Source organism: Astyanax mexicanus, chromosome 24 (genome assembly GCF_023375975.1).
Source record: "Astyanax mexicanus isolate ESR-SI-001 chromosome 24, AstMex3_surface, whole genome shotgun sequence".
NCBI lineage: Eukaryota > Metazoa > Chordata > Actinopteri > Characiformes > Acestrorhamphidae > Astyanax > Astyanax mexicanus.
This window is the reverse complement of record NC_064431.1, coordinates 5,851,052-5,870,163: the sequence shown is the minus strand read 5'-3', so window position 1 is coordinate 5,870,163 and position 19,112 is coordinate 5,851,052. Positions and strand designations below refer to the sequence as shown.

The window sequence follows — 19,112 nt, the reverse complement described above, 5'->3', positions numbered from 1 at the left end:
ATTCTAGAAGAGTTGATTATATTTGAAAAAGGCTTTAATGAGAATGATTTTTGGGTGGATATAGTGTTTACTCATTTGCCCTTTTTCTGCGCTAGAAATGCGCACTCTCTCCGCTTTTAGACTCTTTGACCCGTTTTTTGCGCTAGAAATGTGCACTCTCTCTGCTTTTAGACTCTTTGACCCGTTTTTTGCGCTAGAAATGCGCAGTCTCTCCGCTTTTACACTCTTTGGAGCGTTTTTTGCACTAGAACTGCGCACTCTCTTCGCTTTTAGACTCTTTGGCTTGTTTTCTGTGCTACAAAACTTCACTCTCGCCGCTTTTAGACTCTTTTTTGACACCTAGCGTTCAAACTTTGAATCTCACATTATAAAAACCTGCTTAACAGCGGGCCAACTTTCATTCTATTTCTAAAATACCTCGCGGGCCGCTCCAAAAAAGGAAACGGGCCGCAAATGGTCCGCGGGCCGTAGTTTCGACACCCCTGAATTAGAATATCAAATTAGTGACACATTATGCCAAAGAATCTGAAATAAAGGTGAATAAATTACACACAATCCACAGTTAAACTCAAATGACATTGATTTTATTTGACCAGCTATGATAGGACTTCCTTTCCTGAGATTGAACTGTTTTTTTTTCTGTTTTAAAAACTTTATACTAACTTAATATATAAAAATACTGGGCAAAATTTTAAGACACATGTGAAAATTATAATTAAAAACATTCTGGACAGTAAGTGAAAACACTATTAATAGAATAACTAAATACAAATAGCATTCATACAGACAGTAGTGGTTTTACATCTCCAAAGTCATCCTCTGTTCATCACTACATCAACACTTGGTTTCATAAATCAGTGCTTAATGATGTTAAATCAGGTGAGCTGCTGATGGAATTGAACACATCAATTATGGACTCTAGCTGCAGACGTACAGAAGAGATCTGGAACCAAAGCTTTGTTCTTCAAACTAGTTTAAAAACAGCTTTAAAAATGTATTTCCTGAATGTATGTGTACCTGTTTCTGTTCTAATGTGGTGTTTTTACAAGAAAAAAAACTTTAAACATGAATAACTTGTGTAATTCATGACTTCAGTCCACGCTATAGATTCAATTTTGTCATTATGTGGCATAAAAAGGGGCAATAAAATTGTTCCCATCACAAAGAAATGGCAAAAGAAAAAAGTAGAAACTAAAAATTAGAAAATAAAGATTCATTTAAAAAACACTCACAACTCATCTTTATCTTTATCTTGTTGTGAGTTTGATTTAGAGTCTTTCTGCGTGGAGGTTTTTGCTTTGGGTTTTTTGCTTTCTGTGCCACCAGTCTTTTTAGACACTACTTTTACTGTCTTCTTGTCCACTGACTTCTCCTTTGTTTTGTCTGCTGTTTTGGCCTTTGTTTTTTCTGCTGTTTTGGCCTTTGTTTTGTCTGCCTCTTTCGTTTTTCCTGATGGTTTCGCTTTCGTCTGGGTGGCTGTTTTGGCTACTTTTACCGTCTTCTTGTCCACAGACTTCTCTTTTTTGTCCACTGATTTGTCCTTTGTTTTGTTTGCAGATTTAGCCTTTGGCTGCGCATCCTTTTTAACGTCTTTGTTGTCTGTCTTTGTATCAGCTGCAGTGTCGGTCTGTTCATCAGAGGCTTTGCTGGGCTGTTCCTGCACAGGTGTCTCCGTCTTGTCCTGCTCTGTGTTCTGTGGCTCTGACTTGTCCTTCTCTGTTGGCTGGAAATCTTTATCCAATGGATTGGAGAGAACTTTTAGGAGCTCCTCAGCTTCAATTCGCTCCTGAGGTAAAAAAATAAATAAATAAATTAAAAAAAAAGCTTAATTTACTAACTTAATTAAATTAGTGCAGATAAATAATTTAATTTGATAAATACATATTTATTTTAAATTTGAAGTATTATATATTGCCTATAAAAAACAGCAACTCCCTTAGATATTGTCCCCTTTTATTGGTTTATTAATAAAAACATGTAAGTTAGAATTTTCCGGACTTCATATTACAATAAATGAGCAAAATTAGGTAATTGACACTACTTACACATATACAGCTTTGGAAATAATTAAGAGAATACTTCAGTTTCTGAATCAGTTTCTCAGATTTTGCTATTTATAGGTATATGTTTGAATATGACCAGAACTTTTAGATTGCTTTTTATTGTGCATTTGTAGCCAAAATAAGTTATCTGAGGACATTGCAAGTGTTTAATAACCTCTGATGTATATGGTATGTATATGGTTTCTAACATTGTGTGATATTAATAAAACTGTTATTAATAATAGCATCTAAAAGTAAAGATTTGGAACCAAAGCTTTGTTCTTCAAACTAGTGTAAAAGTAGCTTTAAAAATGTATTTCCTGTATGTATGTGTACCTGTATCTGTTCTAATGTGGTGTTTTTACAAGAAAAACAACTTTAAACATGAATTACATGTTTAATTCATGACTGCAGTCCACGCTATAGATTCAATTTTGTCATTATGTATATTATAAATTATTAATCACTCAGACACCTGTCTGATCAACTATGTTCAACTTTAACCAAACCTTTGGTTTAAAATGTGACAGAACATAAAAAAGTCTTACCTTCTCGTTGTGTTTGGGATCCAGAGTGAACCACAGCACCACAGCACAGCGCTGGCCTTTGGTCACTGCTCTTACCCCATGGAGATTCTCCTTGCTCCCACCGAAAGCCACGACTCTGCCACACTGAGGCCTCACCACAGCCTGTAGAGAGAACACAGTGCATCCAATCAGCATCCCTTTAAACATCAAATCTACTGGAACAGCTCAGATACAGAAAACCTTTTTTTTTAGTGGTGAATCACAACTGGTGCTGCGATTTACTAGACTAATACCCACCTTACACAGAACGACTTTTTTTTCCCCTACTTTTTCCCATTTTCTCCCTAATTTACACAGCCAATTACCCAACCCACTCATTAGGACTCCCCCTATCACTAGTAATGCCCCAACACACCAGGAGGGTGAAGACTAACACCGACTAATATGCTTCCTCTGATACATATGAAGTCAGCTCCCGCTTCTTTTCAAGCTGCTGCTGATGCAGCATTGCCGAGCAGCATCACAGCGTGCTTGGAGGAAAGCGCAGCGACTCGGTTCTGACACATCAGCTCACAGACGCCCTGTGCTGCGGACATCACCCTAGGAGTGATGTGGGGAGAGAGCGCCATCTACTGTACCCACCCAGAGGAAGCAGGGCCAATTTTGCTCCCTCTGAGCGCCGGCAGCTTGATGGCAAAGCTGCATGAGCTAGGGTTCGAACACCTAGCGATTTTTAAGCGATTTTTAAGCAATTTAATCGATTTCACAGTCCCAGAGTCGGGATAAAATCATGCAAGTCTTGCTAGAGTGGAGTTGTGGTTGTGTAAGGTCAGTGTAAGGTGGTTAGGATTAAACAGTTAAATCAGTCTTTTTCTTATTCTGCACTGCGATAAAATCCACCATGTTTAATATTATTGTAAGTCTCGAGACTTGGGTCACGCAAATAGTGACGTGAACGATGTCAACAACCAATAGGAAAAGAGCTACGGGAAGCTGCAAGGCAAGAATATTTTACATAACTTTTTACAAACGATTTGAAAAAGAGCACATTTTGCAGTTAATAGGTTAATTACTTTAATATGGTTGTTGATATGGTTAATATGGTTCTTACTTTACTTTAATATGTACAGTATTTTAAACACAGGTCGCACTTTAAAGTCATTATATTTAAAGTTATTATATTTTATTTTACACTACTTTATCTTATCTTATAGTGTTATATATTTTATACAAATAAGTTTAATAAACATTTTTTTCAAGAATGATGTTCTTTATTGCATTAATTCTGTCTAAAACAAAGGCAAATGTACAGCAGTGAAGCTGTGATTCTTTGCTATACAAGGTTGTAGCAAAAAAAGAGGGGGGGGGGGTAAAAGAAGCTTATAGGCAGAGTTGAACACAAAATGTATTTAATTAAAAAAAATATCAAGAACAGAACAGTGTGGCAAAAAAACAAAAAAACTGCTGTTGGGGACAAAAGTTGTGAGTCTGATAAATTACAGTACTGATATATTAACATTATTTGTAACTTAATTATTTAATAGGTATTGTATGTAAACTTCACCAGAAGCATGATGGGAGATAATCTCAGAAATAATCTAGTTGCAGTTACTGATCCCCTGTCTTTAGATGTGAGAGGGAAGTCTTTTTTAAAGGCGTGTAGTGTATGATTGACATTAGATTAAGACTTCTTCAGGAATTTGGGGTTGAACACTAATAAGGCTATCAAGGCTTAAGAGTGCCACCCAGTGGTCACTGATTGGCACTGAAGATGAGGCTGCAAAAATCTTACTGTGACTGTTTCAGCATCCAGTTCTGTAAAGATGAAATCACCCCCTTCAAAGTCATCATTGAGATAGAGAATGGCGCTGAAAACAAAAACAGCATGTATTATTATTTTTATAATAATAAGGTATTTTTTTGATGACTCACAAACACTCAGTTTTGCCAATTTTTCTTTTACTTTTTTTTTTTTTTTGGATTTTTAATGTTTTAATTTCTAATCTGGTCACTACTCATTCATCACTATACATAATACATATATACAACACTATACACTATACATGACTTAATGCACAGAACACACGTTTTTAGCTCAAACCAGACAACGCTGGCCTAGTGTTAGGTACCAAACATGATTTTTCACAAGTATTTATTTCTTTTGTCAGTTTTTAAATAAATGATATATCCTAAATGTATTGTCATCTAAAAAAGCAAATACAAAACTATTTAAATACAATTTAAAGTATTTCTTTTAAAAACCCCGCAGACAAGCCCACAAAGCTTAATATATTTACTTCAGCAGTGCTGCTGTAATCATACATTTCAGTTGGTTATAGTTTGTTGGAGGTATGGGTGAGGAAGAAGGACAGGATTTCAACCTTTACTCATGAATATTCATGACATGCAAAGGTCTCTTCTATGATTGGCTAACAGCACTGGGATGCTTTCCCATGGCTCTGCAGTGGGTGGTTGCAAGCCCAAGTGGGTGTTGCCATGAATCCTAAATTATGTATGAAGTCAGTCTGGGGTATTTTCCTGATTCACTACTTTTTCTATCTATATTCTTTTACTGGTTTATGCAGACAATGAGAGTAGAAGAAAAGTTTCACGTGAAGCAGAATATCGGCCTACCTGTAGTCTTGGTGTGTGTATGTGGATGTCTCTTTTATGCACTCATTAAGTTCTGAGATCAGCAGACAGTTGTCAGCATGTACAGGGTGACTCGGGTCCTCTTGCTTCTCTGGAAGGGAACAAACAAACTTTAAACTTACCCACCAGCTGCATTTCACACTAAATATACACTTACTACATGGAGAATTAGAAATACACACAAAAATTACAATAAAGGAAGGATTTTTTTTTCCTGTATATGGTAAACTCCTCTTACCCTCATTGGCTGAGCGGCAGAGCAGATGTGAGTGAGAGAAGTAGAGCGGAGTCTCCAGGCTGAAGTGGGACTCCACTACTTTACGCACTTTCTCACTGAGGTCGAAAAACAGACGAGCGCTCTTCACAGGGAGCAGTCCCTCCTGACCGAGCTGGGAGGAACAATAATAATGGACTTTATGAATTTCATTAAGCCTAGAAATGAGTAACCTTTAACATATTCTCAGATGACAACAAAGACAAATGGTAAAAAGTAAAAAAAAAAAAAAAGAGTATAAGAGTGTGTGCTCATTCTTATTGAAAGTATTGATTATGCAATAAATAGTCAGTCAATCCTGAAATAAATCAAGCTGAAATATCTGGAGGAGTCTGACCTTCAGAGTCTTGAGAACAGTGATCCCCTGGAACATCTCGCTTGGTGAATGAGGGTTTGTCTGACCCCTGTAGGCGTCACCGCTCTGTGCTGCTACCTATAAGAATGTGATCAAGCAAGTAATTCAGTTTAAAATGTGAAACTAATATATTATATAGATGCTATTACACACAGAGTGATCTATTTTAAGTGTTTTTTTTATTTTATTGTTGATGATTGTGGCTTACAGCCAATGAAAACCCAAAAATCAGTATCTTAGAAAATTAGAATATTATATAAGACCAATTGATACTTTTTGCAGTGTGGGCAGCGTGTCAAGTCCTGCTGGAAAATGAAATCTGCATCTCTATAAAAGTTGTCAGTAGCAGAGGGAAGCATGAAGTGCTGTAAGATTTTGTGGGAAAACAAAACTGCACTGACTTTAGACTTGATAATAAAACACAGTGGATCAACACCAGCAGATGACCGACATGTCTCTTTATCCAAACCATCACTGATTGGTGGAAACTTCACACTAGACCTCAAGCAGTTTGGACTGTGTGTCTCTCCACTCTTCCTCCAGACTCTGGACTCTTGATTTGATCTCTGCAGATTTTCATCTGCTGGTGTTTATCTAACCCCACTTACAAAATACATTCTATGGAACCCTTAAGAATTTATATTATTATATAACTGCGTACTTGCACATTCTGTATAGCAGACATTATTTGTATTCTCAATATTCACATTAACTGGTTTTCATTGTTGTTTTACTGTGTTAACTGCATTACTATCTCCATTACATAGACACTAAAAGACTCTACTTTTATACTTTAATTTATCATTTTATTGTATTTTTTATCTGCATCATATTATCTTATCCTTTTTTTGTAACTTCTGTGCACTTTGTATACCTGCTGCTAATGAATGTCCAGATCTTCTCTGAGATCAATAAAGAATCTATCTATTTATCTGTCTGTCTACCTGTCTACCTGTCTGCCTGTCTGTCTGTCTTTAGAAAGTGCCGTGTTGTGTATACTGGTATTTTAGCATTATTGTCAGTGAACAATATTGATTTTAGCAGTATCAACAGATATTATAGCCACTCGGTAAACTGATTTCACATACTGATTGCCTTACACTGATATTAAAGAATAGCTTAACAAAAAATACCTAATAACTAAGTGAGATTTCAGTGTAATTTTACAGAAGCACAACACAGCAGTCTATTGTGAAGTTCTTGAAAGGTCAAAGACCTACATTGGAGAGTCTGTGTAATTCCCGGCATTCGTCGTCTGTGACGACCCCATCCAGCACTACTCTCTGAGATCCGTTCAGAGCCGCGGAGGTCATGGTAACTGTGACGGCATCAGCCACCGGCTTGTCTGCTGGAAGAGGTGATTCTATGTTGGGTCCTAAGAAAAATATCAACGTCAGACAAGAACAACAAAACTTCAATCTTCAATTCCAAACTTCAGACATGCTGAACGCTACTGTTTCAGACCCACCATCATTAATTATTTTTGGGATGTCTGTTGATTCCTTGGTCTTCTCCTCCACCAGCGTCTCAATCTCTTTCATCAGATTGCCAATCTCCTCTGTAATCCGGGCAGCTGTCTCTCTGTCTGCCCTGTACACAACAACAAGGAGAGAGAGATACAGTTTCAGGTCAACTCCTGGTCAATAGTGTATTTATATATACAACTGTGTTCATTAATGTGCATTTAGGCTTGATTTAGGCTACGTTTAAACAGCAGGTGAAAATGACCCAAATCCAATTTTCAAACCAAAAACAATGTTTATTTTAGGCTGTTCACACAGTCTTTTAACGTGACCCATATCTGAGATTTGTCTGAACAGTGTGCGAAAGAGGAATGCTTCACATGAAGTTTCGGTTTCATCCTTGCCAGAATCAAAGGAGCTATACAATATTCAAGTTTAATGTTACTGAGTGAGTAATCGAGCCATGGGCACTGCATTGGTTTCTTGATTTTTTTTTTTTTTTTTTTTTTTTAAAGCTTTTTATTTTCCTTTGATGCTGTAGCCATGTCCTGTGACCTTGTTCGTACATTTCATTAGAAACAGGCTCAGTTCTTCTTATTTATTTTTTTTTTTATAATAAACCCACATAGAATAGTGTTGCCTTTAGTCAACAAACCAATTTTTTTTTATCATATCTATTTTTAGGCATGTACGTATTTTAATATAAATATAAAATTTATAGCAATATAATAATACAACGTCCATGGCATATCTACATCCAATACGACGAGGCATACAAGTGGGTCCTAAATAAAAATATCTACCAGTGTATACTATATACTTAAATTATTGTTGTAAACTTATTAAAACAGTTCAAAACTGTTTTTTATTCCTTGCCTTGTGCAGTTAGACCACTTTTATTAGATTAATCATAATGAAGCAGGGGTTCTCTCTCATTTCTTGTCCTAAAGACCTTTTCCTACTTTGCATGTTTTGGGTGCTTCCTTCCTCTAAAATACCTGATTCAAAATATCAGCTTGTTATTAAAAGTAAAAAATCTAAATTTAAGTTTGCTATATCCACAGTATCCAACGATTATATTTTTCATCATAAAAATAATCATGCAATAGAGGATAAATTTATGTTTTTTTTTATTATAAAGGTTATTAAGGTCTGTTACCTTGCTATATCACCATATAAAATTTTCCTTCTCCTCTGTTTTTTTTCTTTTTCTTGATGTAAAACTCACACAAACTCCTCAAATGAATGGTTGCTCACACTACATGGCCAAATACGTCAAAATAGGGTCAAATGTTTGGGTAACCAAGAAATTAAAATTTGAAATGAGAGGACTATTTACTTATTACTATCAAGAATTTTAAAATTATGTTTGTTAACAGAATATTTAATATTAACCAGAGGGTTTAATATTCTGTATTGTGTTTTACCTTCATAAGAAATCTGTTTTCACTTTCAGTATTTTTTTTCCACAGTAGAACCTCTCTCTGTCTCGCTTTTAATTTAAAATCATTCTCGCATTTATTTTTGTCCCTGTTTTTACGGAGAACGGAGTTCTTTCATGCTAAGGATCAATAAAATAATGGATTTTGACTCCTTATTGTGCCTCCTTGCCTTGCACTTTATCACACCCTGACATACACATCTGTGCCATACATGACGAATAATTTTGGATTTGGGATACGTTTACCTGGATTGTGAATGTACTGTAGCTTTAAACAGTGATTAGACTTAGTTCTTACTTCTGCTTGTCTCGTAGTTTCTTAGGCATAACTTCTGCGGGAGTCCAAGTGTCCTGAAAAAAGAATAAGGGATTAGGAATTAGGAATAATTCCTTCCAGGCAGACAGAAAGTGTAGCACTGTGCATAACTGTGCCTGTGGGACTTACTGGATCGACAAAAGTGATTCCAAAAATTTCATAACCAAAATAAAGGAGCTCTTTCTCCAGCACGGACTTCTTGATGTACTGCTCAACAACCTAACGACAGAAAATGAGACACCATGAAACATCACATAAACCGCACAGTGAGTGTGGAATCTCATACACTTCCTGAACGTGTTTAATCTTTTATTCATTTATTCACGCATCTTATAAATGTGTAATCACCCGTGCTCAGCAGTCACACTTCGTAAATCCTAATTTTAGAAGGTTCTACATAAGCCTCCCACTTGTTTCTAGACATGATGAATTAATCAAATTGGTGACACTTTCTTTTATTAGTCCCCTATACTTATAAATAACCTATAAATGCTCACAGTGTTAAAAAACTATAATGGTCTAACTTTTTTAAAATGCTGAGAACAGGGTTGGGCAATAGGGTAAAAACATGGTATGAAACATATTTGAAGATATTTGCATAATACATGTACAAGACATGTAAAAAAACAGGCAAAATTAATCAGTCGTGGGGGTGAACTTTACCTTTAAACCATTATTTAAATAATATTCTATAGTGAGTACTAGGGGTAGGCGATATGGTCTTATAATAATATCAAGATATTTCATGGTATTTTTATATATTATAATATATTACAATTTATTTCATTATTGCATACAATATATGGCACACCCCAAACTGAGATAAAAAAATACGAGAATTTTATCAGATTTAACAGAATTTTTGTTTTACTAAAAACAGCAAAATGTAGTACCCTGGTGTAATAATTAGGGGTGGGTGATATGGCACGATATTTCAGGGTATAATATCGTTCACGATATTCTAAAATGTTTGCGGTATTATAGCATACGATACGATATAACACACCCCTAGTTAGTACAGTTCACCCAATTTAACTGGAGGTAAATGTACAGTTTTGTCAGTCTGTTGTTACTGGCCTAAAACAAATGCTAGAAAAGGCTGTGCTGGCTTTTTTGGCAAACACATCATAAAATGAATATATATACACCTTAAGATTTGCGTTGTCTAGATCTAGCCTGCCCCCATTTGATTTATTTATTTATTTATTTTTGCAAAAAGTGCATACAGTGATTGCATGATTTTGTTTTAAACTGACAGGCCGAAGGCATACAGCTACAGCTACAAAATCCTGCTTGTGTGTGTGTGTTTGGCAGTTTGGTCATCACCTCCATGGCTGAGATGTCTGCAGCCTTTTCCTCGCCGAGCACAGCCGAGTAGTACGCCAAGTTCTGCTTCATGACCTCATCCTCAGGATGGAACAGTAGGTAGGTTTTAGCGCTCTCAATAGCCTTCTCATATTTCTCACCTGGCAGAGAGAAGAGACAGGGACAGGGAGGGACAGAGTGTGGAAAAACTGAGTTAAGACTGCATTATTATGAAGACATATGCTGTTTCTGGATCACAGAGAGAGTCGTGGTAGCAATATTTCTCTAAAGGACAAGACGAGCAGTGTGTGAATTTGCATTTCTGTGTCAATAGCTTATGGATTATTGTAGATGAAGTACTGTGGCTGATTGCATTCATTATAAGGTCTGTCCATATCATTTATACATACACTATATTGCCAAAGGTTTTCGCTCACCAATCTAAATCGACAAATTCAGGTTCCAGTCATTTTCATGGACACTTCTAGTTAGTGCTGTGCGATATGACGATAAATATCGTGGGGACGATAGAAAAGTGTCTATCGTGCTACTTACCTTCTATTGTCCCTAACGTTTCTACAGTAATTTCATCAATTATTCATGCAAATATATAAAAGAGGCTACGACGAAATATATTGGCGTGGTCACTTTGCATAAACTCGGTTTATATAAGTGATAATAAAGTAATCTTCACAAAAAAAGCTTCATAATGTGGTTTTGCGACATGAAGCTGCTTTACGTTATTTTACGGACGCGCGAGAACACGCCGCTTGGTTATTAAACTCATGAGAGCTGAACAATGGAGACGCATTGTTCTTTTAAAAAAATGAGCTACTGCATCTACCTCATCTGTTTTATTTGATACATATATATTGCTGCACTAAAAGGTAGTAATTTTCATTTGTGAAAGTTTGGTTTAATGTCACTTTGAAATAAAGTTGAAAAAAAGTAAGCAATGATATTATTTTGTCATTTTTTTTTCGAAGAATAACTTAAAACATACTTAAATGTGATATATTGTGACATATGATTTTTCCCATATCACCTAGCACTATTTCTAGGTGTGTAAAACCATGCACCTAGTCCTGCAGACTGCTTCTACAAACATTAGTGAAAGAATAGTGACAATTTATTTCAACCTCAACATAGTATTATACTGTATTAAACATGTATGATGAATTTTGTAACTGAAATCTAAATTTAACAGAAGTGCTATCAGGACATCCTCAAGCTGTAAAACCAAAGAATGGGTCTGAGGCACAGCAATTGCTGAAGAGCATAGTGCACAGCAGGTCATCAAACTTCATATAGTCTTCAGATTATCTCAAGAAATAGCTGCATCCAAGCCTTACATAACCAAACGTTCAAATAAAACAATTTAACATACTGTTGTAATAGGAAAACTGCAGGTAGTTGAAATGTGCAGGAAGGAAGTCCTCAATCGGCTTATCCATTCCAGCAGTGGAGGCCAGTTCCACAGCGCAGTTCTGCTTGCAGTTCAGAATGTGCAGGTAGTGATCTGTAAATAAACAATAAGCATAGATATGAAACAAACTCATCTTCTTGGGACATCCATATGCAGTCTGTCCCGATCATCCTCCGTTATATGGAACTTGGCCTTTAGTTTGGAGATACTGGGAGCAGGGCTCACTCCATATAATGCCATAAAAACATGGTTTTGCAAAACATCAGATTAAAATTGCCCTATTAATTAAATGTGGCATGATTTTGATTCTTGGAGCAGAAACCTACTGACCTTTGTAGCAGAGCCCATGTTCACAGGTGCTGCCAATTAGATGCCAATCAAAAACAAATGAGCTGTTTGGCCTTGGCAAAGAATGCCAAATACTCAGCTCTGCTGATCATCCCACAAATACATGTTCGTAACAATAGTGGTTTTAAAAATGAAAAAAGGCTTTGCAACTGTATACGATTTATTGCCAAGAAGCATTGCTACAACAAAGAAATACTAAATCTACCAAACACACATTTACTTAGTGTTGCCAACTCCTCAGTAAGAAAAGTTGCTATTGGCTGTCCTAGAAGCCGCTAAATGACGTCATCGCAGAATTTGCATAATACATGTTTTTAAAGCTGTAAAGGAATAACGTTGTGGGAGAGAAAAAAAAATGAGTAAAAAACACTTTAAATATATGTTAGAAATGTTACAAATGAACTCTAAAAAATGAACAACTTCTGTTGCTTTTTAAATAGGCAGTCACTTCTCAAAATAACTTCATTTTTACATAATTTACATAAATCAGTTATTTGCTGTGTTGTTAAATGTTATTATAAGAGCAGCAGTTAGCCAGAACTGTTATTCTACGTTTTGTTTTCCTTCAGGAATTTTTAATTTTTGTTGTCTTATTTTATTTAATTTTTTTAAGTTTTCTTTATTCTCAAACCTATTATAGATGCTATAATATAGTTGCTTTTTTCCAAAAAAAAGTTGCTAGAAGGTCTGAAAAGTTGGCAACAATGCATTTACTTACTTTTTGTGAAATGTTTCTTTTTTTGTACTATAAAACCACAATTGTAAAAGACACAATTTAATGGTTCAGTAACACTTTAAAAGTTATTAAGTAAAAGTAATTCAGGGCACCTTAATTAGCAGTACTTACGGCAGATTGTCACAATTAGCTATTAATTAACACTAGTTTTATCAGTTTAATTAAATTTAATTAATAATTAGTTGAGACATTTCTTAACCATTTAACAGTCCTTTTAATTGTGGCCATTATTGTAAAGTGTTACCTAAAAGACAGATCTACAAAAATGGGTAACACATTCCAAATAACTACCATAAGTACTGGAAAAGATATTCTTGCCTGTGATGGACTGGAAGAGGTCAGCTTTGTACTCCATGTAGTTGTACCCGTCGTAGTCATACGCTCCCTCACACAGCACCCTGCACTCAGCGTCTGCAGTGAAATACTCATCCACAGCTGCCTCAAAGTGATCGATGGCTGGCGAGAAACTCTCCGCACTGTACAGCTTCTTCCCAGCCAGAAACTCTGCCTGAAAATTCACAAGAAAGGGACATATCATTTCTCTATTAGCTTTGGATCTGTGCTATTAACCAAATATGTGATACATTCCACAGAAGTCTTTTATTAGATCTGTTATGGAGTGGTCTATCCTTTAAAAAAAATGTAAACCCTTTTAAAGTGGGTGATGGTATTATAGTAAAGATATCCCACTATGATAAAAAATAGAGATGACTTAAAAATTATGATTTCCTTTGATTTTACCAAATTGAAAATCTGGAATATAATCAAGAGGAAGATAGATGATCACAAGCCATGAAACCAAACTGAACTGCTTGATTTTTTGCACCAGGAGTAAAGGCATAAAATTATCCAAAAGCAGTGTGTAAGACTGGTGGAGGAGAACATGTCAAGATGCATGAAAGCTGTAATAAAAAACAGGGTTATTCCACCAAATATTGATTTCTGAACTTTTCAAAATTTAAGAATATGAACTTGCTTTCTTTGCATTATTTGAGGTCTGAAAGCTCTGCATCTATTTGTTCTTTCAGCCATTTTGCATTTTCTGCAAATAAATGCTCTAAATGACAATATTTGTACTTAAACATATACCTATAAACAGCAAAATCAAAGAAACTGAATATGCATATTCTGTATCAACACATGCCAAAGCCTAATAACGTGACAGACACTCCATAACAAAGGTGGCAGTAAGAGACAGCTAAAGGATGTTATTTCAAAGCCTTATCCAAGGGGTCATCATCTTACCATGTGGGGTCTGGCCTCTAAGTCCTTGAAGTCAGCCTCCTGCACTCCAGCCATCAGACTGTAGTACTCCAGGTTCTGCCTCATCTCTACATGATCAGGGTTCGCAATGTAGAAGGTATTTGCTGCGGCCACTGCTTTATCAAGCTTGTTTATCTGTGTGCATAAAAACATAAAATTAATTTCAACCTAAACATAGTATTATACTGTATAAAAAATATGATGTGCTATGAGGACATTCTCAAGCTGTTAAACTCAAGTCTATGTTCAGGATTCTCAATTTCCCAATTACATTTAAACTACTCAGCTTTGGGCTCTGATACAGTAAAAGTGTCTCTCTGAAGTGATACTACTCCATAGGATTGCTCTTGGATACACATGAATATCAATTGTGATCAACAACTAATAACCCAGTACTAATTTCTGACTGTACTAATGCTCTTGCAGCTGAGAAAAATCAAATCTTCACAGCATTGTTTCAATATTTAGTGTATTGTTTTCTTAACACTTTAAAAAGGTACTATAAAACTGATTAAAAATTCTAGTAATTACAATAAAATATAGAGTATAATCATGTATATATTCACAGTACACTAAAAATATTACAAATCCACAAATCCCTGTAACAACTATAAAGAAAATAGTGTGATTGTCTTTGATACAATCCATGTCATTGTAGCTAAAAGGTAAAAAAATGTTTAATTACAGTAACACCACTATTAAATAAATGATGAAAGTACATACAGAAACGCCTGGCCAAAAAAATGTAAGATACACTAATATTTGGTTGGACCGTCTTTAGTTTTGATGGTTTGGTAGGCATTGGTAGGCAAAAATGCATGGGGGGTGAATTACTTTAGCCGCCTCTCTTCTTACCCTGATGGTCCATCACTTTGGAACAGGCTAAATCTGGACTCCAGAGAGAAAATCTCGAATGATTGTGATCAGCGATCACTTAAACGTTTGGTGAAATCACATCGTAGAAAACCAACACTAGAACTCAAGGATATGTTTAATAGTGAAAGTAAGAGCATGTCCACAATCATTCAAGATTTTCTTACTGACCACATTCTTTTCTTAAAGATGTTCACCTCTAGCAAAGTAACACAAAACACATTTTATTGAAAAAAATAAAGAACTAACATTGTGGCAGAAAAATAAACTGTTGATGGGGACAAAAGTCATGAAGTTATGAGTTATTGATATGCATGTTTTTTGTAATTTAATATTTAATATGTATTGTATGTAAACTCCACCAGAAGCATGTAGAAATGATCTCAGCAAGAATCTAGCTGTAGTCTTGCAAATATTGATCCCCAGTCTTTGCAAAATCTTAGCCTGTGAATAAAAAGTCTGCAACTTGTCTTTAGATTTGAGAGGGGGTCAAAGTCTGGAAAAAAAGTTTTTTCAGTCTTTTCAAAGTCGTGTAGAGTATGGACAGCATAAGTGGTACAATAAACTCTAAAATAAACATTACATGGTGCCTCATTAGGTGGGATGCTGCCATGCTTTATTTATATATTGATTGATAGATTGATTGATTGATTTCAGTGAGCAGATTTTTATTGTTTCCCAATGCAGTGAGTGGGGCTGAACTGCAGTTTCATTGAATTATATAATATAATGTTATTAATGTAATATTTTGATGGACAAAAGGTTTTAGTCTAAGTTGAAAGAATATGCAAAAAGAAAAAAAACACATGATGATCACTGCAATGTATTCAGGGTCTGAAAGGGTTAAAATTAGTAGAATCAAAATACTCTTTCATTTAGTTTTTTTTTTTTTTTAATACTTTCTTTTTGTTTTTGAGTGTTTTGGAGGCCTCTAATTGGACAACGTCTTGGACTGTGTCTCAACATGAACGTTTTGAAGACGTGGCACCTAAACCTCAGTTTGGGGGGGCTGGGGGGAGTCTGTAGCAGCTTACCCACGTTACCAACAGGAGAATGTGGAGTAAGAAATAGTTTAAATTATATATTTTCTGGTAAAATGCTGACTAAAACTGAGCATTTTCTGTTTATATGTGCAGGTTTGTGCTTGTGTAGAAACTGTAGGAGTTAAGCTAGTTTTAAAACAACAAACTCTACTCTAGACTAGCCTGCATCCAGCCTAACTTAGCTAAGCGTTAACTAGCTAAAGTTACAGTTTTTTTTTGTTTTTTTTTAACATTTTTACCTTAAAATAAGCCACTTGCAGGTAATTATAAGGGGTCCTCTTCTTAAACTCCAGCTCAACTGCTTCGCTAACTTTGTGCAGAGACGGTGGTCCCAGTTTCTCCGCTTCGCAGGCGCTCACACACTCGGCCCGCTTCAGCACTTTCTGGAAAAACCCTAAGTCCTCCAGAGACCCAGCCCCGGGGACCGGCGGCGCCGCCACGCCGGGAACGGGCTCTCCAAAGCCGGTGTGGTTGGCGCAGGCGAGTCGGCACTCGGTCCGGACCTTCCGGATCATGCCTTTATTCCTCAGAGCTCTCTCCATATTCAGAATCACAGACAGCCAGTCCTGCCTGTAGTAGGCCTCCACCGCATTATCAAACAGCAGGTCGTAGGGCTCCAGAACTCCATTAAACTGGACGCTCCCTGAAGAACAGTCCAAAACCGATACAGCCAGAGTTGAGAGAAGCACCGAGGCCCACATGCTGGAGATCCTGAGCTCTGCTACTGCTGCAGACTGGAGTCACCACATCCACATCCACATCCACAGCTCTGCCCTGGATGGGGGAAGGTTTTGCTGGAGGTGGAGTCACTTCTGGAGCCACTGCTAACCCCCTGCCTGGTCCTGTTGATCCCCATCTACTGTAGGCCACATGCCCCCAGTAACTGTTGGAACTTTATAAGTGTGACTTTTTTCCCTACGTTGTAAAAAATTACTGAAGTCATCCAGACTGTGATGAAACACATAATAAATCATGTAGAAACTTATAGAAAAGTGTTAAACAAACCAAAAAGATAGATAGATAGATAGATAGATAGATAGATAGATAGATAGATAGATAGATAGATAGATAGACAGATACTTTATTTATCCCTAAGGAAATTAAGGCATCCAGCAGCAACCACACAATACAATAAGAAACATATTCAAATATAAATTAAAACAAAGAAGAATAGAAAATATATAAGGCTATGAAAAAAAACTTACTACACAAGGTAAATATATATCTGTAAACAGAACAGTGCAGTAGATGTTGCTAATGGTGATTAAATAATTAACAGAGCAAAGTGCAATGTGCAATGACATTGATTATGAAAGTGACTGATGTGACAGAGAAATATAATATAAATATGCATCTGTAACAAATATAGTTCTAAAAAGAGAATATAAAATGATCTAGGGAACTGTTAACTTGTGGTTTCTGATGCTGGTAACTCTGATGAACTTATCCTGTTGCAAACTCTTTCTCTTTCTTTCCTGGGGCTGTCCGGATGAGAGCCAGTTTCATCATAACAATTTTAACAGTCTTTTTGACTGCACTAGAGGATAGTCTATATCAACTCTACCTCTTCACAACTTTACAACTGATGTGCTTAAACACATTAAGAGGCAAGCAATTCAAGTAATAAAGTTTTGTCAAGTTCAGCACAGCTGTTAACTGAAAGCCATTCCAGGTATCTCATAAAGCTGACTGAGAAAATGTTCAAAGCTGTCATCTACTTTGAAGAATGTAAAATATAAAACATATTCTGGTTTGTTTAACACTTTTTTGTTTACTAAATAATTTAATGTGTGTATTTATAATTTTAATTACTTTATTATTAGTCCACAATGCAGAACATTTAAATAATGAAAAACCACTAAATTTAAGGTGTGTCTAAACTTTTGACTGGTCCTGTACATCCAGACTTCTTGATTGAAACAAAATGAATTAAATGATAAAATAACAGCACAATATTTCAGGGTATTTTTGTGATAATGATATTCTTTGCTAAATAAAAGCAATATATAAATTCATTTCAAGAATGTATCATTGCAACAAAATTAACATAAATATGTTTTTTTTTTATAAATATAACAGTCTATAATAATACTTATTTTTTATTACTTACTTATTTTTGCTGTCCACCACTGAAAATAATTAGATCTTCAACAGAGGCCATATAATTCCAAGGGACAAAATCAACCCCAACCCAATCACTTCACACACTCCCATTTGGCAAATATAGGGCTGCCATGTTACTGAATAGCTAATATCCCCAGGCCATTCGATTTTTAAACGACTCCCAAACAGTGACCCTCCCCATAACAACACCTTTACTTACAACTGGCAAGGAATGTGGTGGCTTTTCTCTGCAACACCACCCCCACATCCCTATTTCCTCAGATGGCTGCTATAAATGAGAATAATCATACTGGTTTAAGTTGACAGGAAGGGTACTTTGTGTATATCATTTATATAACCACCCTGTACTACTGTGTTGAGCAGCTCAGTGACTCTACAGTGTCAATGATTATAAGCAAAATTATAAAAAAGCTATAAACTATCAAACCAAAAATGATTCATTTAGTTTTTCTTGGATCTAATGTCATGTCTGAGGTAGATTATACTGGTAACCACTGTAAAATGAGTGTCACTGACTGTATCAACATTTTGTGTTTTTACAATGTGTTTACACCTTGTAACCAGCTTTAATTTAAATTTACTACAGAGAAATTGCACAGCACATGGGCCTTAGATAGGCCCCTAAAAGGATTAAGGTGGGTTGTAATTTCTGGGCCCATTTCTGAAGAATTGAATGAAAGTACATTACATTCTTAAATGCACTCAGGTAAAAAAAAAAGTAAATATTAGAATGAAAGAAATATATTATATCAACAAATTATTAATTCCAAATTTATGAAAAACAAAAAAAAAAACATTAATACACTATTCAATTTAAGATACATTTAATTGAAGTATACACAATGCATATCCATATACTTTTGTCAACTTTAAGCATGTGTATACCCCAAACGTTTTATTGTAAGGTATTTTTTAAAGACATTA

At 35.7% G+C, this 19,112-nt stretch overlaps 1 protein-coding gene across 1 annotated transcript; it reads right to left on the bottom strand.

Moving 5' to 3' along the window:
• Positions 1-562: 562 nt before the first annotated feature.
• p3h1 (prolyl 3-hydroxylase 1) lies at positions 563-16,908 on the bottom strand. Its single transcript, XM_022682303.2, has 15 exons — positions 16,304-16,908; positions 14,131-14,283; positions 13,204-13,393; positions 11,763-11,894; positions 10,397-10,536; positions 9,200-9,289; positions 9,053-9,105; positions 7,319-7,440; positions 7,071-7,225; positions 5,833-5,928; positions 5,460-5,610; positions 5,204-5,312; positions 4,362-4,437; positions 2,591-2,731; positions 563-1,786 (listed from the first exon to the last, which is right to left on the bottom strand). Exons 1-15 carry the CDS (start codon positions 16,763-16,765, stop codon positions 1,229-1,231), a joined length of 2,628 nt encoding a protein of 875 aa, XP_022538024.2. The 5' UTR covers positions 16,766-16,908; the 3' UTR covers positions 563-1,228.
• Between the last annotated feature and the right edge of the window lie 2,204 nt (positions 16,909-19,112).